The sequence below is a fragment of the Tamandua tetradactyla genome, chromosome 4, assembly GCF_023851605.1.
Source record: "Tamandua tetradactyla isolate mTamTet1 chromosome 4, mTamTet1.pri, whole genome shotgun sequence".
Taxonomy (NCBI): domain Eukaryota; kingdom Metazoa; phylum Chordata; class Mammalia; order Pilosa; family Myrmecophagidae; genus Tamandua; species Tamandua tetradactyla.
Window position 1 is genome coordinate 23,595,088 of NC_135330.1, and position 27,918 is coordinate 23,623,005.

General features: G+C 35.3%; 1 protein-coding gene across 3 annotated transcripts in view; it reads left to right on the plus strand.

Moving 5' to 3' along the window:
• FIRRM (FIGNL1 interacting regulator of recombination and mitosis) overlaps positions 1-27,918 on the plus strand; it is an 84,821-nt gene that overhangs the window by 1,571 nt on the left and 55,332 nt on the right. For 2 of the 3 annotated variants that reach the window (XR_013174068.1, XM_077156921.1), the window contains exons 2-8: positions 1,363-1,402; positions 2,584-2,672; positions 5,786-5,890; positions 6,389-6,529; positions 16,550-16,715; positions 19,281-19,365; positions 26,916-27,054. Coding sequence is in view for 2 of the 3 variants with exons in the window: in XM_077156921.1 (XP_077013036.1) it covers positions 1,363-1,402; positions 2,584-2,672; positions 5,786-5,890; positions 6,389-6,529; positions 16,550-16,715; positions 19,281-19,365; positions 26,916-27,054 (765 nt within the window). In the remaining variant the exon portion in view is untranslated. Of the gene's footprint in view, positions 1-1,362; positions 1,403-1,427; positions 1,452-2,583; positions 2,673-5,785; positions 5,891-6,388; positions 6,530-16,549; positions 16,716-19,280; positions 19,366-26,915; positions 27,055-27,918 lie in introns of those variants that run through there. The other variant, XM_077156922.1, reaches the window with a different exon arrangement.

The following is a 27,918-nucleotide window of genomic DNA, read 5'->3' on the forward strand; positions in this document are numbered from 1 at the left end:
TATCAAACTTTGAATAAAATTTAAATTTACCTTCAAGGCTACCACTGATCTAGTGCACTATGCTAGTAACAATCAGGATCTTTGCGTTTGCTGATCCCGTATCCTGGTTTGCTCTTCTTCCATCCTTTTGTACATCTCATTATTTGGGTTTCATCTCATATGTCACCTCAGAGGGACCTTTTCAGAGGCCTGAATCAGGTAGTTTTCCCAGATGCCGTCTGTCACTAACGTTTATCACATAGTCCTGTTCATTTTTCTAAATAGCACTTTATCACTAACTGCAGTAATCTTGATTGCTCTGTTGTTTGTTTTCCATTTTGACTGAAAAGTCCATAAAGCCAAGAACTTTGTTTTGGTCACTGCATTATCCCAGCAACAAGAACTGTGCCTAGCACATAATGCCTACTTAATAAAGGGCTAAAATGTTTCATATTTTTAAAATGTTTGAAAGTCTCATAGACAATTTTTTTCCAATTTATGGTAACATTTTATTTTCAACAAATGAGAGAAAAGTTTGCAATAAATCCATGATTCCTATAATTTTTCATGTTTGTAGTCTGCATGTTATTTTCTGGTCCTTACCCACATGTCTACATAATTGTAATTTACGTTTAATTTTAGAGGTAGCTAGAAGGTTTTTTTTTTAGCTTTTCCATGAGGTAAATTCTACCCTACCTAACTCAGATGAGTTCATTAATGACTATATCTCATTTTGGTTGCTGCTGTAAAAATGTTTACACAAATTAAGATATCAGAAGAGGAATCAATTCTTATATTAGTGCAATGGGTTATTTGTTGATATATTCTTTAAAGATTGTTGTATTGTTTTTTATAGTAAAATATTTCTAACAATTATTCTTGATATACTAGTGATAGTTTATAAGATGATTACTGTTAACTTGTATTGAAAATAAAAATTTATTCCCTCATATTTATCAGCCCCTGCTACATACAGAAGCATTTCAGTCTGATAAAATTGGTGAGATATGTCTACAAGTAACATGAAAAGAATATAGCAAGACAGGTACAGAAAAGTACTATAGAAATCTGAGGAGGGAAAATTTCTTTTCTATATTATTATAGTACAGTTTCTCTTCTGTCAGAAATATGTCCTCATTAGCCATGGTTTGGAAAGGCACATTTATCTCAGAACAAATTTTGAAAATGTTTTCTTTAGTGTTTTCATAATATTGTTTGTTTACCTAATAAACATTAAGTTTATAAAAACGGAATTAAATCAATAATTTAAGTCTAATTTCAGTTGCTTACAGATGATTCCAAAGAAGGGTACTTCTGTGAATTTATTTCTCATTGGTGGATATTTTATTATTATAATACCAGTATCTTCCTTAATTATTTTACTCTATGTATCAACATTCTGACAGTTGGATTGAGCATATTCGTGAGTAGAATTATCTTCATGGTGTAATTTACTTTGATGTCATTTAGGTGTGAGTCCCACAGATCTCAATGGATATGACTTTAAATTTTTGTATTCCCTTCAGATATAATCATTTCTCATTGTGGTACAGCCTCTGTAGCTTTCATTGAACTTAGGATGACCAAATGCCTTCAAATTACACAACTTAAAAAAAGCTTTAATTTCATTTTGGAGAGACAGCAAAAGTATTCTGTTTAATGATGTGTATAAAAGCACATTACATATTTTAAATATTATTAAAATATGATTAAACCTATATAAAACATAATTTGTAACTTATTATTGAACAGCTTTTTGCTTGTTTAGTGTTGTTTAAAATGAAAATAATTTCTAAGTTAAAAAAGCTGATTGTCCAAGTGATGACAAATTTGTCAGTCGGAAAAAGTTGACTTTCTCATCTTTACCTGCTTTCCTTACTATTAGTTAACATGACTTACTCATTTATGCAGGTGTAGAAGTAGAGAATAAAGACTGTAACTGCTCAGTTTACTCATATTTTGAGTTAATTTATTCAGTTTACATTTCACTTGGTTGTGGAATATTTGTTTATAATTTTCAACTTATGTTGCCAGTTGGTGTATATATATTTTGTAAGTTACAAAATTGTTTTTTATCGATTTGAATCAATTTATGAGTATAGGAATTATGCATCTTTGCAGAAAATTTGAAACATGCATAAAAGATTTAAAAAATCCACTAATCAGAAATGGTTGTTAACATTTTGATATAGATCCTTGTCATCTCATTTTTATGCATTTATGCCATCCTATCTATTTACCTTAATATGCTCATGTCTATATATTTTAAAATTAGGATCATACTACTTTGTGAAGTTTTTGTTTAATCTTTAAGTGTTAACATTTATCTTGTCTTTTAAAATTACCTAATATTTTAACGACAGCAGAATATCCTGTTAAATAGATGTATGAACATCTGTTTAACTGATTCCCCAGTTAATAAACATATACATATAGTTTCTTTTTTCTTTTTGGCTATTTCAGATTCTAAATAATATCTGTTTATAGATTATAACATTTTGAGACTGTGCAAAGCTTTATATCAATAGTATGTACATATTCTTGCATTTGGTAAAGAGGAATGACCTTTGTTGGCTGACATGACTTAATATTTTTGCTTTATAGGAATTCTGAAAATTATCATAGAAATGTTTCTACCGCATATGAACCACCTGACACTGGAACAGACTTTCTTTTCTAAAGTACTACCAAAGGTATATTATTGTGTTAAGCCGCATGTTGTAAAGTTTGTTAAAATTAGTCTCAGTTTTAGATGATTTTTTCTTAAATGTGACTTTTTCTAATATAGCGAACATTGTTAACTACAAATAAAGTTGGAAAAAATAGATCTGAGAATTTGATGGTGTTAGGATAATCATTAGGTGATTAAAAATTATATTTTCAGATTGTGTGGAACCTTAATAATTGAATTTAAATTGTAGCTAATTTTAAATAGTCTTGTATTTTAAAGCTATTACATGAAAATTTGGAATGGGTAGGGTGGTAGTTAAATTCAGTTGTCAACTTGGCCAGGTGAAGGCACCTAGTTCTGTTGCTGTGGACATGAGCCAGTGGTGTGTGAACCTCCTCTGTTGCTGATTACATCTGCAGTCGGCTAGAAGGCGTGCCTGCTGAAGTGAATGACGTTTGACATAATTGGGTGGTGCTTAAATGAGAGAGCACAACATAACACAGCCCAAGCATCTCGGCATACCTTATCTCAACACTTGCAGCTCAGCCCAGGTCTTTGGAGATGCAGAAAGGAATCACCCCCAGGGAAAGTTGTTGGAACCCAGAGACCTGGAGAGAAGGCCAGCAGAGATTACCCTGAGTCTTCCCATGTAAGAAAGAACCTCAGATGAAAGTTAGCTTGCCTTTCCTCTGAAGAATTAATGAAATAAATCCCCTTTATTAAAGCCAATCTGTCTCTGGTGTGTTGCATTCCAGCAGCTAGCAAACTAGAACAGGTAGTAAGTTCATTTTATCTTAGTATATTATTAATAATTGCTAAATTTCATTTTTTTGAAAAACAGCCAAATTTTTTTAGAGAAATTTTAGAATAAAAAAGGCTGCATATGTTACTATGAATATAATTAACAGTGCTGAATTGTGTGTGAATGTGATTGAAAGGGGAAGTTCAGAGTCATGTATGTCACCAGAAGGAAAGCTAGAGGTTAAAACATGGCACTGTATGACACAGTGACTCTTGTGGATGATGACTGTCACCAATAGTACAAAAAGGTTCATGATCTAGAACAAATGTATGACACTATTAGAATGAGTTAGTAATAGAATGGTGTATGGAAAAGATGTACCTATTGTAAACTATGAACTATAATTAACAGTAATATCTTAATATCTTTCATTAACATTAACAATTGTACTACACCAATAATAAGGGGCGATAAGGGATATGTTTTGTTTTTATTTTTGGAGTAATGAAAATGTTTAAAATTGTAGTGATGAATGCTCAACTATGTGATTATACTATGAACCATAGTTTGTATACTTTGGATGGATTGTATGGTGTGTGGATATATCTCACTTAAATTGCATTAAAAAAAAAGACTGCATATTGGTAAAATCAAGTAACCAAGAAAAAACATTCAATTTACAAACTATCTTCCTACTTTTTAGATATGTAGTTTACTTTTTCTCTGAAAAATGCAGTCATATATATATTTTTTAACTGATTGAACTAAAGGTGCTTTGGTGCTGGAATGAAGGAGATTTATTTGCAATAACTTGTCTCTTCTTGAAATAGATTTCCAAGTTTAGCTTTTAAACAAATAATCATTTGAATTCCTTTTACTTATATCCTCTTGATTATACTCTGTCTAAAGCGTTTCTTAGAATATGTTCTTGACCATCAGAAAAAGGTCCAGATATTGTATAGATGAAAAAAGGGAAACAGCATCCTCTTTAATTACATTGTATTATTGACTGTTGTTATTCTTGTAATGTTTAAGCATTTAATTTGTTTAGAAAGATCTGAGTATTAAGGTCTTAGGGTGGCTGTATTGGTTTGCTAAAGCTGCCAGAATGTAATATACCAGAAATAGAAGAATTTTTAAAAAGGGAATTTATTAAGTTGCAAGTTTTGAGTTCTGAGGCAATGAAAATGTCCAAATTAACAAGAGGTTACCTTCACTCAAGAAAGGTTGATGCTACCAGATGAGAAGGCATATGGCTGGCCTCTGGTGGGGTCTTTGGCTTCTGGATACTTCTGTCAGCTGGGAAGATACATGGTGATGTACTAGCTTTCGCTCCTGGCTTCTCATTTCATAAGGCTTCCCCAGAGACATTTTCCTTCTAGATTTCCAAAGGTCTCTGGTTTTGTGGGCTCTGTCTGCTCTGAAACTTTTTCCAAAATGGCTCCCTCTTAAAGACTTCCAGGAATCACCTGCCTTGAATGAGTAGAGGCACATCGCCATGGAAACAACGTAATCAGAAAGTTCCCATCCAATAATATTGAATGAGGATTAAAGAACATGGCTTTTCTGTGGTACACAACAGTTTCAAACCAGCACAGTGGCTAACTTTTCAAGTTGTAAAAATGTAGTTTTGAAGCTACATGAGATATTCTAACCCTAATTTTTATCTTGGTTAAAAAGGAAAATTGGTTAGAATATAAATGAATAGGTGATTCAGCATAAACTCATTATCACTACCAGAAAATAGCCATATATATCTCCAAATGAAAGTTGATTGGTCAAGATAATTGTCAGTTATTGTGCAGAGAGCTATACTTATGTTTGTTGTATTCCCCAAAATGAACTTTGATTGATTTTTTATTGATATTATTAAAGACATTCAAACCACAGATAGAAATGGAAAAATAAATCAATTACTGACTGTGGTTTTACATTTTTAAGAGATTATATTGTGGGAATACTTATATTTATATTTACATTTTTAGGTACAATTGTTAAGCTAGACAGTATCTCATGGGTGTTACCAGTGCAAAATGAAGTCATCCTACATACAGAGAAATCTTACCAAAATGAGACCATAAATTACATCTTGTTGTATTAATTGCCTTTCTTGCTTAACAGTAGTAGAGCATGAAAACCTCTCCATGTGAGTAAATAAATATCTCCTACATGATTGCTAATGGGTGTATACCATGGTGTAATGTGGTCATACCATAAGTCATTTAACAAATGCCATATGGTTGAGGACTTTCCAAATTTTACCATTCTAATCAACTCATTATTATTATATATAAACATTAAACATCCTTTTACGTTAAAAAAATGAAGTCATCCTACTTTTTAAAGATATATCTTTTCTGTTCTTCCTGTTATAATTTGCTTTCTTCTCACAGACTGTGAAATTATTTGATGACATGATGTATGAATTAACCAGTCAAGCAAGAGAACTATCCAGCCAAAATTCAGAAATCCAGAGCACGCTAAGGAATATTTTAAAAGTAAGTTAAATGTACTGGAGAGAGAGTTGGGGGTGGGAGCAGGTGGGGCAGGAGCTTAAAAGAATGTAAGAAATTTTATGCTGATGTTAATTAGCCATGTTTTCTTTATGTAAATAGTCTAATGCTGAAATTATATTGGTAAAATTAAAGATGTGAATATAGAAACAGAATTTTGGATTTTTTTGTACAATTTTGTACTCTTAAAAGAAGACCAGGTAATCAAGGTGGGACGTCCTATATGTCATTTCAAAGCATATGTGCAGAACACCCACTGTGTGCTTTGGTGTATGAGTTGGGATTCCAACTTTTTTTTTCCTTATTTTATTAAATGGCTAGCCAGTTGTCCCAATATTTACAGTTCTGATAGACTGAAACTGTAAAAGGAGAAGTAGAGTGTAATTTGTTTATTGCTGTATCTCTAGCACCCTGTGCAATATGGTACCTTCTCGGGGGCACAGAAAATATATTCTTGTTTGAAACTTCTTTCCTTATTTTCAGACAATGGTGCAAGTCTTAGGAGCTCTTACAGGATGTGTTCAGCATGTCTGTACCACACAGGAATCTGTCATTCTAGAAAATATTCATAGTCTCCCCTCCTCAGTCCTTCATGTAATTAAAAGTACATTTGTACATTGTAAGGTGAGTAATGGGTCTAAGTACATTTTTTTTTTTTGTCTATGAGAAAAAGGTTTACTTATGGAACATAATCTGGCCTCAATATGATTTAAAATGAAAAATACGACCATTACAGTTAAAGATATTGCAGTTACAAAATTTATATTTTGGGTAGTGCTTTTCCTAATTTAACCTGTATGGTCAGTTTAGTTTAATGTAAGTACATGGTATCTTGACTAGGGTGCGAGAGCTTGTTGGCTTTGAAGCTGGAGAGCAAGGAGGAAATATTCAGCTTTCCCATTCTCACAACCAGTGGGAACAACCAAATCAATAGGTTGAGCCCTCGATTTGAGGGTTTGCCCTTATGAGACTTAGTCCTGCAAAGGATAGGCTAAGCCTACTTAAAATTAGGCCTAAGCAAACCTCTTTTGTTGCTCAAATGTGGCCTCTCTTTCTCTAAGCCAACTGAGCAGGTAAACTCACTGCCTTCCCCACTCCATGGGACATAAATTCCAGGGATATAAATCTCCTTGGCAACGTGGGACAGAAATCCTGAGATGAGCCAGGACCCAGCATCCAGGGATTGAGAAAGCCTTCTTGACCAAAAGGAGGAAGGGAGAAATGAAACAAAGTCGTTTCAGTGGCTGAGAGATTTCAAATAGAGTTGAGAGGTTATCCTGGAGTTTATTCTTATACAAAATATAGATTTCCCTTTTTAGTTTATAGTGTATTGAAGTGGTTGGAGGAAAGTGCTTGAAACTATTGAGCTGTGTTCCAGCAGTCTTGATTATTGAAGACAATTGTATAATGATACAACTTTTACAGTGTAACTGTGTGATTGTGAAAACCTTGTGTCTGATGCTCCTTTTGTCCAGGATATGGACTGAAGAGTAAAAAAAAAACATGGATGGGGGTGGTGCAAGGTAGTTCAGTGGTATAATTCTTGCCTGCCATGTGGGAGACCTGGGTTTGAGTCCCAGCCCATGCACTTACCCAAAAAACAAACATGCAAACAAACAAAAAACCAAGTAAGCACAAAAATTCAACAAATGGTGCTGCAATAATGGGATACTCACATGGAAAAAGAATGAAATGTGACCCTACCATGCAGCATATATATATATATATATATATATATATATATATATATATATATATGTGTGTGTATATAAAAAAACAAAAACAAAACATGGATGGGAAGTTGTTCTAGTTTGCTAGCTGCTGGAATGCAATATACCGGAAATGAAATGGCTTTTAAAAGGGGGAATATAATAAGTTGTTAGTTTAAAGTTCTAAGGCCAAGAAGATGTCCCAATTAAAGCAAGTCTATAGAAATGTCCAGATTAAGGCATCCAAGGAAGGATACCTTGGTTCAAGAAGGCCAGTGAAGTTCAGGGTTTCTCTCTCATCTAGAAGGGCACATGGCGAACACAGAGTTTCTCTCTTATCTGGAAAGGCCATGGTGAATACGGTCAGGGTTTCTCTCTTGTCTGGAAGGGCACATGGTGAACAGGGCATCATCTGCTAGCTTCCTCTCCTGGCTTCTGTTTCATGAAGCTCCCCGGGAGGCATTTTCCTTCTTCATCCCCAAAAGTCACTGGCTGGTGGACTCTGCTTCTCGTGGCTATGTCGTCCTGCTCTGCTCTCTCTGAATCTCTCATTCTCCAGAATGTTTGCTCTTTTATAGGACTTCAGAAACTAATCAAGACCCACCCAAATGGGTGGAGACATGCCTCCACCTAATCCAGTTTCACAACCACTCTTGATCAAATCACATCTCCAGGGAGATGATCTAATTACAGTTTCAAACATACTGTATTGGGGTTAGAAGAAATAGCTACCTTTACAAAATGGGATTAGGATTAAAACATGGCTTTTCTAGGGTACATTCATCATTTCAAACCAGCACAGAAGTGAATAGATAATAGGGGGTAAGGGGTAAAAATAAGTTGGATAAATTGAAATGGTGGTGGTTGATGGGAAGGAGGGATGTAGGGGTTTTTTTCTTTTTGTTTCTTTTTCTGGAGTGATGCAGACATTCTAAAAATGATCATAGTGATGAATACACAGCTAGGTAATGATATTGTAAGCCATTGATTGTATACCATGTAGGGACTGTATGTGTGTGAAGATTTGCCAATAAATATATTAAAATATATATATTTTATATATATATATATTTGTGAGACCATGCAGTATTTGTCCTTTTGTTTCTGACTAATTCCACTCAGCATAATATCTTCAAAGTTCATCCATATTGTTACATGCTTCCTTACAGCTGCGTAGTATTCCATCCTATGTATATACCACAGCTTATTTAGACACTCATCTGTTGATGAATATATGTGCTGTTTCCATCTCTTGGCATTTGTAAATAATGCTGCTATAAACATCAAATGTCCGTTTGTGTTGTTGCCCTCAGTTCCTTTGAATATATACCTAATAATGGGATTGCTAGATCGTATGGCAGTTCTATACTTACCTTCCTGAGGAGCCACAAGACTGCCTTCCAGAGTGGTTGTACTACTTTACATTCCCACCAACTGTGGATAAATGTGCCTTTTTCCCCATGACCTCTTGAGCATTGTCATTTTCTATTTTTTTTTTGATAAATGGCCATTCTAGTGGGTGTTGGATGATATTTCATTGTGGTTTTGATTTGCATTTCCTAATAGCCATTGAAGGTGAGTATCTTTTCATGTATCTTTTAGCCATTTCTATTTCCTCTTCTGAGAAATGTCTGTTCATGTCTTTTGCTGTATGACAGGGTCACATTCCATTCTTTTTTCCATGTGAATATCCTTCATTGCAGCATCATTTGTTGAATCTTTTTTTGTTTGTTTGGTTTTGTTGTCTTCTTTGTTTGTTTGGGAAGTGCATGAGCTCAGAATCGAACCCATGTCTCCCGCATGGCAGGTGAGAATTCTACCACTGAACTACCCTCACACCCCCTTTTGCCCATTTTTTAATTGGGTTGTTTGCCTTTTTGTTGTTGAGTTGTAGAATGTATGTTCTAGATGTTAAACTCTTATCTATATATGATTTCTAAATATCATCTCCCATTGTGTAGACTGCCTCTTTTACCTTTCTGGCAAAGTTTTTTGATGCACAAAAGTGTTTCATTTTGAGGAGATCCCATTTATCTATTTCTTTTTCCAGTGCTCATGTTTGGGTGTAAGGTCTAGGAAATCACCTCTTATCACTAGATTATAAGCTGTTTCCCTATATTTTCTTCTAAAAGTTTCATGGTCTTAGCTCTAGTATTTAGGCCTTTGATCCATTTTGAGTTAATTTTTGTGTAGTGTGTGGGATATGGATCCTTATTATTTATTGTGCTACGATCAGGTGGTATTGTGCTATCCATTTCTAAATTTTTACAGTCAGTCTTGTTGTACAGTCTATTTTTCAGCACCAATTGGCCAATCTCTATTCTATTTCTATCTCCTGATAACCTGTGTTCTTAACTTCATGTCTCAAAGTTCACTCATTAATAGTAGTTCACATTGGTGAGACCACACAGTATTTGTCCTTTTGTTTCTGGCTAATTTCACTCAGTATATTGTCCTCAAGGTTCATCCACGTCAGTACATGCTTCATGACTTTATTCTGTCTTACAGCTGCATAGTATTTCCTTGTATATACCACAGCTTGTTTAGCCACTCATTGGTTGATGGACATTTGGGCTGTTTCCATCTGTTGGCAATGGTAAACAATACTGCTGTAAACGTTGGTGTGCAAAAGTCCGTTTGTGTCATTGCCCTCAAGTCCTCTGAATATATACCTAGTAGTAGCATTGCTAGATCATATGAGTTCTATACTTAGCTTCCAGAGGGAATGCCAAACTACCTTCTAGAGCGGTTGTACCATTTTGCATTCCCACCAATAGTGGATAAGTGTACCTGTTACTCCACATTATCTCTTCATTCATTCATTCATTGTATCTTAAGTTAAATTTATTCCTAAATATTTGATTCTTTTGGTTGCTATTGTAAATGGAATTTTTTTTCTTAATTTCATCCTCAAATTACTAGTGTGTAGAAACACTACTGAATTTTGGGTACCGACCTTGTGCCCTGCCACTTTGCTGTATTCATTTATTAGCTGTACTAGCTTTGCTGTCTAGATTTTTCATGATTTTCAACATACAGTATGGAAACAGTGAGAGTTTTCTTCCTTTCCAATTTGGATGCCTTTTATTTCCTTTTCTTGTTTAATTGCTCTGGCTAGAACTTCCAGCACAATGATGAATAATAGTGGTGACAGTGGGCATCCTTGTTTTGTTCTTGTTCCTGATCTTAAAGGGAAAGCTTTCAGTCTTTCTCCATTGAGGAAGATGTTAGCTGTGGGTTTTTCATATATTCCATTTATCATGTTCAGGAGGTTCTCTTCTATTGCTATCCTTTGAAGTGTTTTCATCAAGAAAGGATGTTGAAGTTTGTCAAATACCTTTTCTGCATCAATCAAGATGATCATGTGTGTGTTTGTTTTTTTTTTTTTGCTTTGATTTGTTGATATAGTGTATTAAGTTGATTGATTTTGTTATGTTGGACCATCCATGCATACCTGGAATTAATCCCACTTGGTCATGGTGTATAATTCTTTTAATGTGTTGGTGGATTTGATTTGCAAGTATTTTGTTGAGGATTTTTGCATTTATATTCATTAGAGGAATTGGTCTATAATTTTCTTTTCTTATAGTATCTTTGTCTGACTTTGGTATTAGAATGATGTTGGCTTCATAGAATGAGTTAGGTTGCTTGCCTTCCTCTTCAATTTTTTAAAATTTTAATTGCGTGGACTGGCACCAGGAATTGAACCCAGATCTCCGGCATGGAGGGCAAGAACTCTGCCTGCTGAGCCACCGTGGCCCACCCCTCTTCAATTTTTTTTGAAGAGCTTGAGCAGAATTGGTACTAGTTCTTCCTTGAATGCTTGGTAGATTTCACATGTGAAACCATTTAGTCCTGGACTTTTCTTCTTTGGGAGCTTCTTGATGACTAATTCAATCTCTTTACTTGTAATTGGTTTGCGAAGGTCATCTATTTCTTCTTGAGTCTGTAGTGGTTGCTCATGCCTTTCTAGGAAGTTGTCCATTTCATCTCTGTTGTCTAGTTAGCATGTAGTTGCTGTTGTTATCCTCTCTTATTACCTTCTTTATTTCTGCAGGGTCAGTGGTATTTCTCCTCTTCTATTTCTGATTTTATTTGTTTGCATTTTCTTGCCTTTTTTTGGGGGGGGAGGGTCAACCTAGCTAAGGGTTTATCAGTTTTTTTTGCACAGGCAGGTACCAGGAATCGAATCTGGGTCTCTGGCGTGGCAGGCAAGAATTCTGCCACTGAGCCACCATCAGAGTCCATCAATTTTATTAATTTCCTCAAAGAACCAACTTCTGGTTGGTTCTTTGAGGTTTTATCAGTTTCCACGTTCTCAGTTTCATTTATTTCTACTCTGATCTTCATTTCTTTCCTTTAGTTTGTTTTGGGGTTAGTTTGCTGTTCTTTCTCTAGTTCTTTGAAGTGAAGAGTTAGTTCCTTGATTTTTTGCTCTTTCTTCTTTTTTAATATAGGCATTTAAGGCAATAAATTTCCCTCAACACTGCCTTTGCTGCATCTCATAAATTTTGACATGTATGTTCATTTTCATTTGCCTTGGGATATTTACTGATTTCTCTTGTAATTTTTTCCTTTGCTTTCTGGTTTTAAGAGTGTGTTGTTTAGTCTGCATATATTTGTGAATTTTCTGGCCCTCCACCTGTTATTGATTTCCAACTTCATTGCCTTATGATAAGAGAACATGTTTTGTATGATTTCAGTCTTTTTAAATGTACTGATACTTGCTTTGTGACCCAGCATATGATCTATCCTTGAGAATGATCCATGAGCATTTGAGAAAAATGTGTATTCTGCTGTTGTGGGGTGTAATGTTCTGTAAATGTCTGTTAAGTATGGTTAATTTATCATATTATTTAGATTCTCTGTTTCTTTATTGATCCTCTGTGTAGATGTTCTATCCATTGATGAGAGTGGAGAATAGAAGTCTCCCTTGAATGTTGTATTTGCCTCATGTACTTTAGAGCACTCTGACTCAGTGCATAAATATTTATGATTGTTAATTCCTTTTGTTGAATTGTTCCTTTTATTGTTACATAGTGTCCCTCTTGTCTCTTTTAATTGTTTTACATTTGAAGTCTAATTTGTTGGATATTAATATAACTACTGCTGCCCTTTTCTGATTGTTGTTTGCATAAAATATCTTTTCCCAACCTTTCATTTTCACCTTGTTTTTGTCCTTGGGTCTAAAATCAGTCTCCTGTAGGCAGCATATAGATGGGTCCTGTTTTTTAATCCATTCTGCCAGTCTATGTCTTTTGACTGGGGAGTCTAATCCATTAACATTTAATGTTATTACTGTAAAGGCAGTAATTTCGTCTATCATTTTGTCTTTTGGATTTTATATGTACTATCTAATTTTTTCTCTTTTTACCTGTACTGATTGTCTTCATTTCTATACTCTTCTCTAGACCTTTCCTGCCTTTTCCTATTTGCCTATGGTGTTCCCTTTAGTATTTCTTGAAGAGCTGGACTCTTGGTCACAAATTCTCTCAGTGATTATTAATCTGAAAATATTTTAATCTCCCCCTCATTTTTGAAAGACAATTTTTCTGGATATAGTATTCTTGTATGGCAGTTGTTCTTTTCCAGAATCTTAAACCTATTGCACGATTGCCTTCTTACCTCCATGGTTTCTGCTGAGAAATCCACATGTAGTGTTACCAAGCTTCCCTTGTATGTGATGGACTGCTTTTTTCTTGTTGCTCTCAAGATTCTCTCTTTGTCTTTGACAATTGACAATCTTATTAGTCAGTGTCTTAGAGTAGGTTTATTGAGATCTATTCTGTTTGGGGTACACTGCGCTCTTTGGATCTGTAATTTTATGTCTTTCATAAGAGATGGTAAAATTTCAGTGATTTTTTTTTTTCCTCCAGTAGTCTTTCAGCTCCTTTTCCCTTCTCTTCTCCTTCTGGGACACCCGTAGCATGTATATTCATATGCTTCATGTAATCATTCAATTCCCTAAGACCCTGCTCCTATTTTTCCATTCTTTTCCCTGTATTTTCTTTCGTGTGTTCGATTTCAGATGTCGTGTTCTCTAGGATATTGTTCTAGTGTGCTAGCTGCCGGAATGCAATATACCAGAAATGGAATGGCTTTTAAAAAGTGATATTTAATAAGTTGCTAGTTTACAATTCTAAGGCCGAGAAAATGTCCCAATTAAAATAAGTCTATAGAAATGTCCAATCAAAGGCATCCAGGGAAAGATTCCTTGGTTCAAGAAGGCCAATGAATCAGGGTTTCTCTCTCAAGTGAGAAGGCATATGGCGAACACAGTCAGATTTTCTCTGTCATCTGGAAAGGCACATGGTGAACACAGGGTTCTGCTGTCATCTGGAAGGGCACGTGGCGGACACGGCGTCATCTGCTAGCTTCTTCTCTTGGCTTCCTGTTTCATGAAGCTCCTGGGAGGCATTTTCCTTCATCTCCAGAGGTCACTGGCTGGTGAACTCTGCTTCTCGTGGCTATGTAGTTCTGCTCTGCTCTCTCATGAATCTCTTTCTCCAAAATGTTCCCTCTTTTATAGAACTCCAGTAAACCAATCAACACCCACCCAAATGGGTGGAGACATATCGTCACCTAATCCAGTTTAACAATCACTCTTGACTAAATCACATCATCCACGGAGATGATCCAATCATAGTTTCAAACATACAGTATTGAACAGGGATTATTCTTTCATGAAATGGGATTTTGATTAAAACATGGCTTTTCTAGGGGGTATACATCCTTTCAAACCATCACAGATAGCCTCTAGCATGTCTGTTAAAGCAACCTGAATTTGTTGTTTAAACTCCTGTATCTCATTTGAATTGTTGGCTTGTTCCTTTGACTGGGCCATATCTTTGATTTTCCTGATATGATTTGTTATTTATTTTTTGCTGGCATCTAGGCATTTGATTTCCTTAATTTATTCTGGAGGTTGTTTTCATCCTTTTACCTAGGGTTTTCTTGTTGGATGGCTTTGTTCTCTGTTTTTGGAGTTCAGTTCAACTTATTCTAGCCTTCTAGCATAGGTTCTATTTAACTGATCAGAATTTTTCAGTTCTTGTGTTTTCTGTTTCTTGCCTGCCTGCATGGAGCCTTTTTTTTTTTTTTTGAGGAGAGTCACCTCAGATGTTATCGACCCCAGTTAGATTTTCCCATACCAGACAGCCCATGTCTCAGGAGGACAGAGTAACCAGAATCAGATTTCCTTGAAGATGAGACCCGCCAGTTTGTCAGACTTTCCTATAGAAGCCTCTAGACTCTGCTTTTCCTATCCTGCTCGGCATGTAGCACTTCTCTGCCTGCAGCTTCCCAACAGGTTAAAAAAATGCAGTGTCTTTAATTACAGCAGCCTCTACCTGCCAGGGGTATAGTTGAGACCTAGGTGGGCTTTGATTGCTTTAGTTTTACAGTGCCTGGGGCCTCAATTTCCTGAAGGAAGGCCTCCACTTGCGCTGGGCCCCACCCTCTTATTCTTGGGGATGATGCACTCTTTATTGAAGTCTACCTGGCTACTTTGTCTTTCAAAAATGCCTTAATTCTGCCCTTTTCTGGGGCAGTGCTGTAGTCTGAGCGTGCTTGCACCATAGAGCTGAACTCCTCCTACTCCCTGGGTTTTTCAGATAAGAGCAGGAATTGGTACTTGGCTCTATATGTTCCCAGGCTCTGTGTGTCCCCTTTTCTTGGGACCAGCCTTTTTCCAGTATTTTATGCTGTCCTACTCAAAAAGTCTCTGTTTTTTGTTTTTTTCTTTTCTTTTTTCAGTTAGCCCAACCCCCTCTCTGCTGGGGAGAACTCTTGGTTCCTTTAGTGCTTACTCCAGGTTTTTTAGTGCTCAGGGCCTGTTTTCAGTACTCAGAATTTGTTAATTCTGCAATTGGGGCTTCCTTTAGCTAACTCCTTGCTACAGGTAAAATCTGTTTCCTTTCCCCTCTGGGAACCAGCCTGCTGTGCCCATGTGGGAGGGACGCTGACCTTGTGACTAGAGACTCATAGATCTGTATGGTATCTTAGCCAGTTCACATGTTCCATACAGGTATAAGATGTGTGTCTGGTCACTGATGTCCCCCCAGCAGCTGTTACTACAGTTCCTGGCTATTAACTAGCTGCTCTGGAGGATGAAGTAAATTCCACACCCCACCATGCTGCCATCTTACCCCACCTTCCCTAAGTACATTTTAAAAGGCCTAAAATCCATTGATAAAGAGGCCAAGCAAAATAGTATTTGTATATAAGGTTTTACATTTTAATCTATATTATTAGAATGTAATTTTTCCGATTTTATGAATTATACAAAAATCATGTGTATAAATATTTGTTTGAGAATAAGTGAAGATGGGGCACCATAAAAAGTAGAGATTTGTTTTACATTTATGAAAATCTTATTTGCTCTCTATAAAGAAAAAAATGATATGAATTTGTGTTCACTGGTATCCTGAAATAGTTCTGTTGTATGATATTGGTGGATCAGATGAGTTCATTATTGATTTGGTGCCAGTGAAGGAAGTTAACTTAGTCCATCTCTACATTCCTCAGGTAGCTCAGGTAGCTTTTAGACACAAAAGCGGGTGTAGGATTTGTGGGCCACAGGCAGTTTTGATGTTGCTATTTGTTGGGTAAATACAAATCACCACTTAATTTATGCTTCTCTTTGGAGAGAGGGTGCTAAAATGTTATGTAATTGACTTAATTTTATTTGGCTTCCCTTTAGTTCTATATTTGCAAGATCACAGAAGCTAGAAGTCATATTTTATGCACACTTGGATCTTTTCAAATGTCCTGTGTATAATGTAAATCCATTAGGCATTTGTTTAATAAAGGAATTCATGATTCAATAAAAATAATTAAATTTAAGTTCCCTAATAGTATGAGTTTAAGTAAATTTGGCTCTTAAACATTTTATGATTTGTTTTTCTCCCATTTTTATTTATTTATTTTTTACCAGAACAGTGAATCTATCTATTCTGGGCGTTTACACCTCGTTTCAGACCTTCTCCAGGCTGTTTTCAAGGAGGCCTATTCTCTTCAAAAGCAGCTGATGGAATTGCTGGATATGGTTTGCATGGACCCTTTGGTGGATGAGAATGATAATATTTTGGATATGGTAATAGGTAAGGAAAAAAACCTTAACTTTTTAGGATATGATGCCTATTGTCTATAACATTACATAAACTTTGCATCAAATTATTGAGTCCTACACTGTTTCTAATGATGCATGATGTCTTAGTCACTTGTTAATGAGTACCAAAAATTTTAAATTCTTTTTGATAATAGTCTTAAATTTTGGAATTTGTTAAACTGATTTTTGTTGCATTAATATTAGGTTTGTATGTCCAGTTAACATTCATTCATAGCTAGTTTTCCCACAACTATTAATTATTAAATAAAGGTATGCAATTTTATGTCTTCTAAATAGTCCATATTCTGAGGTAGTAGCTTTCAGATTTTTAAAATCCTAATCCATAGTAAGAAATTTAATTTTATATTGCTACCTAAACACACATAAATTTGTATAAATGTGTGTTTACAGTGTGTATGTATACATCCACATAGAAACTTATTATTATACATGAAATAATACCCTTTTACGTGTGATGCTCATTATTGTATTTTATTTCCTTTTAAAAAAATTACTGGTTGTGACCTACTACATTGATTTTTTTTAATGTCTTTTTCAATTGTGAAATATATATACAAAAAAGCAGTAAATTTCCAAGTACATTTTAACAAGTAGTTATAGAACAGATTTTAAAGTTTGATATGGGTTACAGGTTCCATGGTTTTTCGTTTTTTGTCTAGCTGCTCCAAGACACTGGAGACCAACAGAAATGTCAATATAATGATTCAGCAGTCATATTCATTTGTTAAATCCTGTGTTCTCTATTATACTCCTCCTTCTCTTTAAATAACATATGTACATAAAAGCAATAAATTTCAAAGTACATTGCAGCAATTAGTTATAGAACAGATTTCAGAGTTTGGTATGGGTTACAATTCCAAATTTTAGGTTTTTATTTCTAGCTGCTCTACGGTACTGGAGACTAAAAGAAATATTAATATAATGATTCAGCACTCATGCTCATTTGTTAAACCCAACTTTCTCTGTATAACTCCACCATCACCTTTGCTTTTTCTCCCAATCTTTAGGGGTATTTGGGCTGTTCCCATTAGCTTTTTCATGTTGGAAGGGGTTGTTGATAATATGGGATAGGAGGTTGGAACTAGCTGGCCCCTCTGCGTTTCAGGACTTACCTGGTCCAGGGACCCATCTGGAGGTTGTAGGTTTCTGGAAAGTCACCCTAGTACATGGAACCATTGTAGAATCTTATATAATGCCCTAGGTATTCTTTAAAATTGGCAGGAATGGTTTTGGTTGGGGTTTGACAAGTTTTGATAGGTACTATTAACTGAAACGTGCATAAGAATGACCTCCAGTGTAGCCTCTCAACTGTATTTGAACTCTCTCAGCCACTGATACCTTATTTGTTATACTTCTTTTCCCCCTTTTTGTCAGGACCATATTGTTGATCCCATGGTGCCAGGGCTAGGCTCATCCCTGGGGGTCATCTCCCATGCTGCCAGGGAGACTTTTACCCCTGGATGTCATGTCCCATGTAGAGGGGAGAGCGATGGTTTCACTTGCTGAGTTGAGCTAGAGAGATAAAGGCCACATCTGAGCAAGAAAAGAGGTCCTCCAGAGGTGACTTTTAGGCATACATAGAGGTAGGCTAAGCTTTTCTGCTACATACATAAGCTTCACCAGATACTGCATTGATTTTATCACTCACTTATGGATTGTTATTGAGAGTATGAAAAACAGTCCTCTAAAGTATAAGGGAAAAGACTGCATTTATAACCTGAGCCCACAGTGTAAGTTGGTTTTGTATGGTGTATCAGGTACATTTTCCTCTGTCACAAACCAGCCCAAAATTCTTGACCTGTAACACCATATTTTTATGCATGGTTCTATAGGTCAGCAGTTTAGTCCGGGCTTAGCTGGAACAGCTTTCTGTGCTCTGCATGCTGTAGTTGGCTCCACTTGTGTTTTTGCAGTCAGTGATCTTACATGTTTGTCAAGTGGCTGGTTGTTTGCAGAGGCAGAAGTACTGGGCCAGCCGTTCCTGGTGTTAAGATTGGGTGGGCTAGTCCTGGCTCATTCACAAGGTGGTGGTCTTCCAGTTTCCAAGAACTTTTAAAGTCTGTTTGTCTGATATTTCTTATCCCTTGGCCAAAGCAAGCCATGTGGCTAAGCCCAGAGTCAGTGTGAGATGAGACTATGCAAGAGTTTGGATACAGCAAAGGGAGTTATTGTGAACATTTTTAAAAAGTCTCCCACAAGCTGTGTAAAAGTTTTACACAAATTCTCTGCTAATTAGTTTAAATTCATCCTTGTTGCATTTTCTTTCCTTTGCAGTTTATTTTGTCAGTTTGGATTAGATATGTATTTCAGTTGTAACAGGGCAGCTTTAGTTTTATTTATATTATAGGGTAGGTGTAAACTTCAAAAATTAATTTTCTGTAATTTATACAGACATTAAATACAACAGTTGTTTTCAAACTGCATTACTTATTTAATCAAATGCCAAATTTATTCAGTAGATACTTTTAAATAAAGTAGAAACTCACTCCATATGTCCATTTGAATGTCCTAAGAGTTCTTTTATCTTTCTTTGTAGTGATTCATTCATTGCTGGATATCTGCTGTGTTATTTCCAGTATGGACCATGCATTCCATGCCAATACTTGGAAATTTATAATTAAGTAAGTTAGTTTTGATATTTTACTTTTAATTGTATATTTTCCATATCCAATATTTTTACTTATACATTTTTAAATTGCATTTGAAACATTTTGTGTGGGTGTATATAATGTTCATTGACACTACTCTGATAATCCTAGGCCAAACTAGATTTCCTTTCCCCACTGCCTATAAAATAAAAAACATTCTACCAAGTTAGCTAGTACTGCTGAAATAGACATAACCATTTGTCTGTTGCTACTTTTGTTTAACTACTACCAAGTAGTTTATTTGCAAGCTTCAATGGATTGATAATTATTATTAGAGCTGAATATAATCTATTTATTATGTATTTCTAAGCTGTCCAAGTTTATTAATTTTATGAAACTGGAACTTTATAAGAGTTACTAGGGAGAGTACCTTAACTTTCATTAGGTTCTTAGGGCTGGGGGAGAGATGGATGAAGACATAAAAATGGCTAAGAATTTCTACTCTATTCACATGTATAAAATATTAAAGTCTGTTACATTTTCAAGTTTGGTGTTTTTCTTGGCTTATCATGTCATTAAATTGCAACAAGTAATAGTGTAGAGGTTAAGAGTATCACTGAAGAGCCATTCTGAAATCACTTGTCTTATCCCTTTGGGCAAGTTGGCTTACTTCTCTAAACTTCAGTTTGCTCATCTGAAAATGATAATAATAATAATAGTCCCTTCTTGGTTGTAAGAATTAATTGAATTTACAAGTGTGAAATGCTTACAATCATGTCTGGCACATAGTTCTCAAAAATTAGTCACATAACATAATTATCATAAAATATCTCCCATTTCTATCCCCTTCCAGCTTATTTTCTATGCAGCATTCGGAGTGATCCTTTAAAAATGTAAATCAAATTATGTTACTCTGCTTAAAATCCATCTCATTTTACTAAGAGTAACGGCCTAATTTCTCTCTGTCTCCTTGCCTCCTTCTCCAAACCATCTCATGCTGCTTTCTTCCTCAGTTGCCGTACTTTAACACACTAATGTGCTTTTAGCTCCTCAGATATACCACATTTTCCTATCCCTGTTATTATTGGGGTGGGGTGGGGTAGGGTAAGGGGTGGCAACATTAGCCCAGAGCGTCTTGTTCTGCCATCTTGCTCCATTCATTAATTTGTAGTCACACTATTCCTTCTTCCTTTGTTTTAAATTAATTTTTTTGTTCGAGAATTTGTGGATTTACAGTACGCTTATGCATAACACCCGTGATTCCCATATACCACCCAACACCAACACCTTGCATTGTTGTGGAACATCTGTTACAATTGATGACAGTACTTTTTAATAAATATACTATTTTTTTAGGAATATAGTTACCTCTGTTACAATTGATGAAAGATTATTACAATTTACAGTATGCTTATTTTTTCCCACATACCACCCTATTACTAATACCTTATATTAGTATCATGCATATCTTATAATTCATGAAAGAACTTATACTTGTATTATTAACTATTGTCCATCAACTACAGTAGAATTTACTGCATTGTACAGTCCTTGTTTTATATTTTAAGTTTTATTCCAGTAAATATAAGTCCTTAAAGTTTCCCCTTCTTCATGTACTTTTTAGCCATTTGTATTTCCTCTATGGAGAAATATCTATCTATTCAAGGCTTCTGCACATTTTTAAATTGAGTTTTATCTTTTAATTGTTGATTTGTAGGAAATCTTTATGTGTTCTAGATAATAAACCCAAATACAGGGTTTCCAAATATTTTCCCCCATTGAGTAGGTTGTCTTTTCACTTTTGTGGTGGAGTCCTTTGTCCTTTGCACAAAATTTTTCATTTTGAGGAGGTCCCATTTATCTATTTTTTCTTTTGTTGTTCGTGCTTTGGATATCAAGTCTAAGAAACCAGTGCCTACCACAAGATCTTGAAGATGCTTCCCTATGTTCTCTTCAGGTGTTTTATGGTTCTGGTTCTTATATTTAGGTCTCTGATCCATTTTGAATTAATTTTTGTATACGGTGTGAGATGGATGTCCTCTTTCAATTCTTTTGCATATGGATATTCAGTTTTCCTAGCAACGTTTGTTGAAGAGACTCTTTTTTTCCCAGTTGAGTTGACTTTGAGCCTTGTCAGAAATCTGTTGGTCATAGATAGAAGGGTCTATTTCTGAACTCTCAGTTCAATTCCATTGGTCAAAATAGCTATTCTTATGCAAGGGCCATGCTGTTTAGACCACTGTAGTTTTGTAATCTGCTTCAAAGACAGGAAGTGGGAGTCCTCCAACTTCATTCTTCTTTTCCAAGAAATTTTTGGCTGTTTAGGGCCCCTTACCCTTCCAGATAAATCTGACAATTAGCTTTTCCATTTCTACAAAATAGGCTCTTGAAATATTGATTGGGATTGCATTGAATCTGTAAATCAATTTGTGTAGAATTGATATCTTAAAGATAGTCTGCCAATCAATGAACACAGAATGTCCTTCCATTTTATAAGTTTTCTTTGATTTTTTAAGCAGTTTTGTAGTTTTCTATGTACAAGTCCTTTACATCCTTGGCAAAATGTATTGCTAGATATTTGATTCTTTTAGCCTATTATAAATGGATTTTTTTCTTGATTTCTTTGTAAGATAGCTTGTTATCAGCAATAGAAACACTACTGATCTAACGTCCTGCTGCTTTTCTAAACTCATTTATTAGCTCTTGTAACTTTGTTACAAGATTTTTCAGGATTTTCCAAATATAGAATCATGTTACCTACAAATAGTGAAAGTTTTATTCCTCCTTTCCAACTCTGATTCCTTTTGTTTTTCTTGCCTAAGAGCTCTGCCTAGAACTTCTGGCACAGTTGAATCTGTGGTGACAATGAGCATCCTTGTCTTGTTCCAGATCTTAGAGGGAAAGCTTTCAGTCTTTTAGTGTTGTGTATGCTGTTAGCTGTGGATTTTTCGTATATGCCCTTTATCATGTTGAAGAAACTTCCTTTTATTCCTTTTTTTTTCACATGGGCAGGCACAGGAACCAAACCCAGATCTCTGGCATGGCAGGGGAGAACTCTGCCACTGAGCTACTGTTGCCCTTATTCCTTTTTTTGAAGTATTTTTATCGAGAAAAAATGCTAAATTTTGCCAAATGCCTTTTCTGCATAAATTTGAGATGATGTAGGGTTTTTTTTTTTTTTATCACTTTGTTTTGTTAATGTGTTATGTTGATTTTTTTTCTTATGCTAAACCACCCTTGCATACGTGGGATACTACTCACTTGATTGTGGTGAATAATCCTTTTAATGTGCCCTTGAAAATTTACATGTATTTTGTTAGGATTTTTTCATCTGTATTCATAAGAGAAATTGGTCTGAAATTTTCTTTTCGTGTAGTATCTTTATCTGGCTTTGGTATTTGTGATATTGGCCTCATAGAATAAGTTATGTAGGGTTCCCTTCTCTTCAATTTTTTTGAAGAGGTTGAACAGCAATCTTGTAATGATCATTAGAATTCACCTGTGAAGTCATCCGGTCCTGGGCTTTTCTTTGTTGGTTGGTTTTGATTACTGATTCAGGCTCTTGTAATGGATTGTTGAGGTCTTCTGTTTCTCCTGGAGTCAGTGTAGGATTTTCATGTGTTTCTAGGAATTGGTCCATTGCATTTATGTTGCTAATTTGTTGACATACAGTTGTTCATCATGTCCTCTTATGAACCTTTTTATTTCTGTGGGGTCAGTAGTAATGTCCACCTGCTCATTTCTGATTTTTGAAATTTGCTTCTTCTCTCTTTTTTTCTTCATCAGCCTAGCTAAGGATTTGTCAATTTTAAGAACTAGCTTTTGGTTTTGTTTATTCTCTCTCTTTTGTTTTTATTCTCCATTTCATTTATTTCTCCTCCAAACTTTGTTATTTCCTTCTGCTTGTTTTAGGATTAGTTTACAGTTCTTTTTCTAGTTCCTTCCAGGTGTGCAGCTAGGTCTTTGATTTTAGCTCTTCTTTTATAATGTAGCCATTTAGGGCTATACATTTCCCTCTCAGCACTGCCTTCACTGCATCCCATAGTTTAATATGTTGTGTTCACATTTTCATTTGTCTTGAGATATTTACTGATTTATTTGCAATTTATTCTGTGACTCACTGATTATTTAGGAGTGTGTTGTTTAAACAAATAATTGTGAATTTTCCAGTATTTTACTGTTATTTATTTCTAGCTTCATCCCATTAATGTCAGAGAAAGCGCATTAAATAATTTCAATCTTTTAAGATGTATTCATCCTTTTTTGACCCAGCATGTGGTATATCCTTGAGAATGATGCATTAGCACCTAAGAAGAATGTATATCCTGCTGTTTAGGGGTGCAGTGTTCTGTATATGTTAGGTCTAGTTCAAGGTCTCTCTTTCCTTACTGACCCTCTGTCTAGTTCTGTCTAATGATGAGAGTTGTGTATTGACATTTCTATCTATTATTGTAGGGACATCTATTTCTCCCTTCAGTTCTGTCAGTATTTGCCTCATGTATTTTGGGGTGCCATTGTTGGGTGCATCAGTATTTGTGATTGTAATTTCTTCTTGTGGATTGCCCCTTTTATTAATATATATTGTCCTTCTTTGTCTCTTATAACAGTTTGCGCTTATGTTTTGTTTGATATTGACATAGCAGTTCCAGCTCTTTTCTGGTTACTATTTCCGTGGATTATCTTTTTTCAACTTTTCACTTTCAACCTATTGATGTCTTTGGATCTAAGATGATCCAAACATAATCAGCATATATAAACATATATATGTAAACAACATATAGTTGGATCATGCTTTTTTATCCATTCTGCCATTCTGTATCTTTTGATTGGGAAGTTTAATCCAATAAAATTCAATATTTTATTAAAGTATAAAGACAGTATTCACTTCAGATGTTTTATCCTTTGGTTTTTATACGTCGTCTTCTTTTGTCTCTTTTTTTTACCCTTTTAGTTACCCATACTGATAATCTTCATTACTTTACTCTTTACTTTCTTTTCCTTTCAATGTGCAGAACTTCTTTTAGTATTTCTTCTAGGGTCATACTCTTGTTGTTTAACTCTCGGTTTCTGTTTATTGGTGAATATTTTGAATTCTCCTTTTTTTGCATGGGCAGGCACTTGTAATTGAACCTGGATCTCCGGCATGGCAGGTGAGAACTCTACCTGCTGAGCCGCTGTGGCCCGCCCTCTCCTTCGTTTTTGAACAACGGTTTTCCCCAATAAAGAATTCTTGACTGGTACTTTTTCTTTTTCAGTACCTTAAATATATTATACCACTACTTTCTCACCTCTTTGATTTCTGATGAGAAATCTGCACTTACTCTTATTGAGGATCCTTTCTTTGTATGTGACAAATTACTTTTCTTGTGCTGTTTTCAGAATGCTCTCTTTATTTTTGGCATTTGACATTCTTATTAGTATGCATCCCAGAACAGGTCTATTTGGTTTTATTCTGTTTGGAAGATGTTGTACTTCTTGAACATGTGTATTTATGTCTTTCAGAAGAGTTGGGAAATTTTCAAGTGTTATTTCCTCAAATATTCTTCCTGTTCCTTTTTTCTGCTCTTCTCTTTCTGGGATGCCCATGGTGCATATGTTTATGTCCTTTGTGCTGTTACTCAAATCCCTGAGACACTGTTCAATTTTTTTCTACGCTGTTCTCTGTCTGGTCTTTTATTTTTAAGAATTTGATTGTCCTGTCTCCAAGCTTGCTGATTCTTTTGTCTGCCTGCTCAAATTTGCTATTATATGGCTGTAGTAAATTTTTAATCTCTTCTTTTGTGCCTTTCATCCGTATAATTCCTGTTGTTTTTTAATTTATAATTTCAAATTCTTTATGCATACACAATGTCTTCCTTCATATTTTCCTTTATTTTCTTGAATTGATTTAGATTTGTTTGAACTTCTTTGATAAGTTGTTCTAAATTCTGTGTCTCATCTGAAGTTTTAATGTGTCCTTTGACTAGGCCATATCATCCTGTTTCTATGTATGGTTTCTAAGTTTTTGATGATGTCTAAGCATCTGATTATGAGTTTACTGTGAAGGTCAGCTTCTTCAATTGTTAATTGGCTTTGTGTTAAGCTCTTTGATGTGTAGTCTGCCTTATTCTAGATCTTTAGAATAGCCCATGTTAACTAGTCAGTATTTTACAGATCTTCTCCATCTGATACTTGCCCTTGATATGCCTTAAAATTTTGAGATTGTACTTTTTGTGCTATTATTTTACTTCTAGGAGAAGTCTTCCTTTTCCAGGAATCTTGATCTCTTCTGTTTGTTTTTGTTTAGAATTATTTCCCCATCTCCCTGTTAAATTGTTAAATTCTCTCCCTCACTTGGTGCCCTGCTTTCCTTCCACTTTTCAGTTCTGGGAGCCTCCTGTCTTATAGCAGTTCAGTATAACAACCTACCCAACCCCTAGTTTTCCTTTCCCTGAGACTTTTCTGCCTCTGGTTTCTTCTGCCTTAGTGCTCCCTGGGGAGCCAGATGGGGTCAGTCCAGAAAGGTGGTTCACTTCCAGAGAAGTCTGTTTTGCGTTTAGGTAGTTCAGCCAACAGAAACTGGATTACAGCCATGGCCTCTTTCCCACCCCTGTCCCCCACTTTGGGACCCTTATGCATATGGCACACCCAAGTGGCTTGTGTTCTGTCCTGGATCTCTGTGGATTTGGAACCCAGTGTTTGGATATTTGTGAGATTCTAGCAAGCTTTTGCAAATGTCTCTAAGTCTGCAACCATTGTGGAAGGGAGGGATCCCATCCTATTTCTGAGGGACTCCCAAGCTGCACAGAATTGTGTGAAGAGAGGCAGTGGGACTGGTGTTCAGGGACAGCAGTTTCCTTCCAGGTATTTTTCTTTTTCTTTATTTCAGTATTTATTGAATCTTTCCCCACTGTCTTCCAGAGTTTTTAGCAAATAGGATTTGTCTTTTTATTTGCTGAATCTCTGGGGAGGTTTTTTCAGGGGATGTTTTATGTTACCATGTTGATGACATCACCTGTCCCAGTTCTTAATTCTGTAAATATACCATACTCTCCTGTCCCAGTATCGTTTCATGGCTTTTCCTTCTGCCCAGGATATACTCCTACCCCCCTAACTCCACACCTCACTGACTCCTGCTTATCTCACCTTAGATGTCACATCATCATGGTAACATTCTTTGGTATTTTCACCCTAAGAATAGGTTAAATTAGGTCTCCCTGTTGTATGTTTCCATAGCACCTTGTACTTTTTATCTTGGCAGTCATCACAACTGTAATTAATTATTCTTATAATTATTTAATATTCTGTTCTGACACAAAGCTCCATGCAGACAGAGCAGAGATGGTGTCCATTTGATTGCCTCTTTATTCTCAGGGCCTAGCAAAGTGCCTGGCACATGTAACAATTCAATTAATAATTTACAAGAAGAAATAAATAATTAGCAACTTAAACATAACTGCTTCAGATATAAAGTGGGGCCCCTAATACAATGTTTACTTTAAATGATGTAATTTTTTAATGTATGTTTAAGAAGTATTTTATGGCCCTAAGTTACTTGATGCGTTATTTGTGGTGATTGTATTCTTTTCTTTTTATTCATTTAGGCAGAGCCTTAAGCACCATTCAGTTATAAAGAGCCAGTTGAAACACAAAGATATAATTACTAGTTTGTGTGAAGACATTCTTTGCTCCTTCCATTCTTGTTTACAGTTAGCTGAACAGATGACCCAGTCAGACATACAGGTAAAATACAGTCTAACAGCACTTGAAAACAGTAGCTCTTATTTACTTTAGCTATTAATAAATCTAATGTGAATCCACCGATCAGTTTATTTAAAGGGTTTTTTGTTTTTGGTTTTGTTTTTAACCTGTGGGATCATTTCCAGAACACTGCAAGGTAAAGTCTAGATTAACAAAAGAGACTTTAAGAGTGCCTGGCTGAAGTGGTTATTTGTACACAAAATACATTAGTTCAGCTTACATAAACTGCTTGTATGTGAAAATGAGACATTTTAAAATGTGAATTCTCCAAACTGTTCAAGCACATTTTCATGTTTTTCTTCATTGTGTAAGTCAGACACTGATAAATGTGATCAGCAGTACTCACTGTCCCTTGCCTGAAATGGAGTTTTGAGATCTAGTTTATTTTTCCATTCTTTGCTCTAAATTCTGACCCACACCACCCTCTGCTGTTCACTATTGATTTTTATTTAGAAATCAAACAGCTGATTAAAACCACTAGATTTAATTAGTAGTATGTTATATATGAAAGCATATGGATGTGTCAGTCTCTAAAACTGATATTTATTTTCTAAGTCTTAAACCTGCTTTCAAAAAGAGAACATTATATTAAACTTTTCAGTGTAGTTACTAAGCTATCAACAATTTAGTTTTTATTTAAAGATGGGAAATTTATTTATAAGGGCCTTAAGAAATCATTTAATTTCTTAAACTGTAATTCCTATTTTTGTTTATATAATACTTAAAGAAATTTGTCTTAGTTAGAAAATAAATATATTCTATGTATTGCCTACCATTAGACTTATATCCTGCTGCATTTAGATCTTATCAGTATTTCCCATTTTTATTTTAGAGATGGAGGACGAA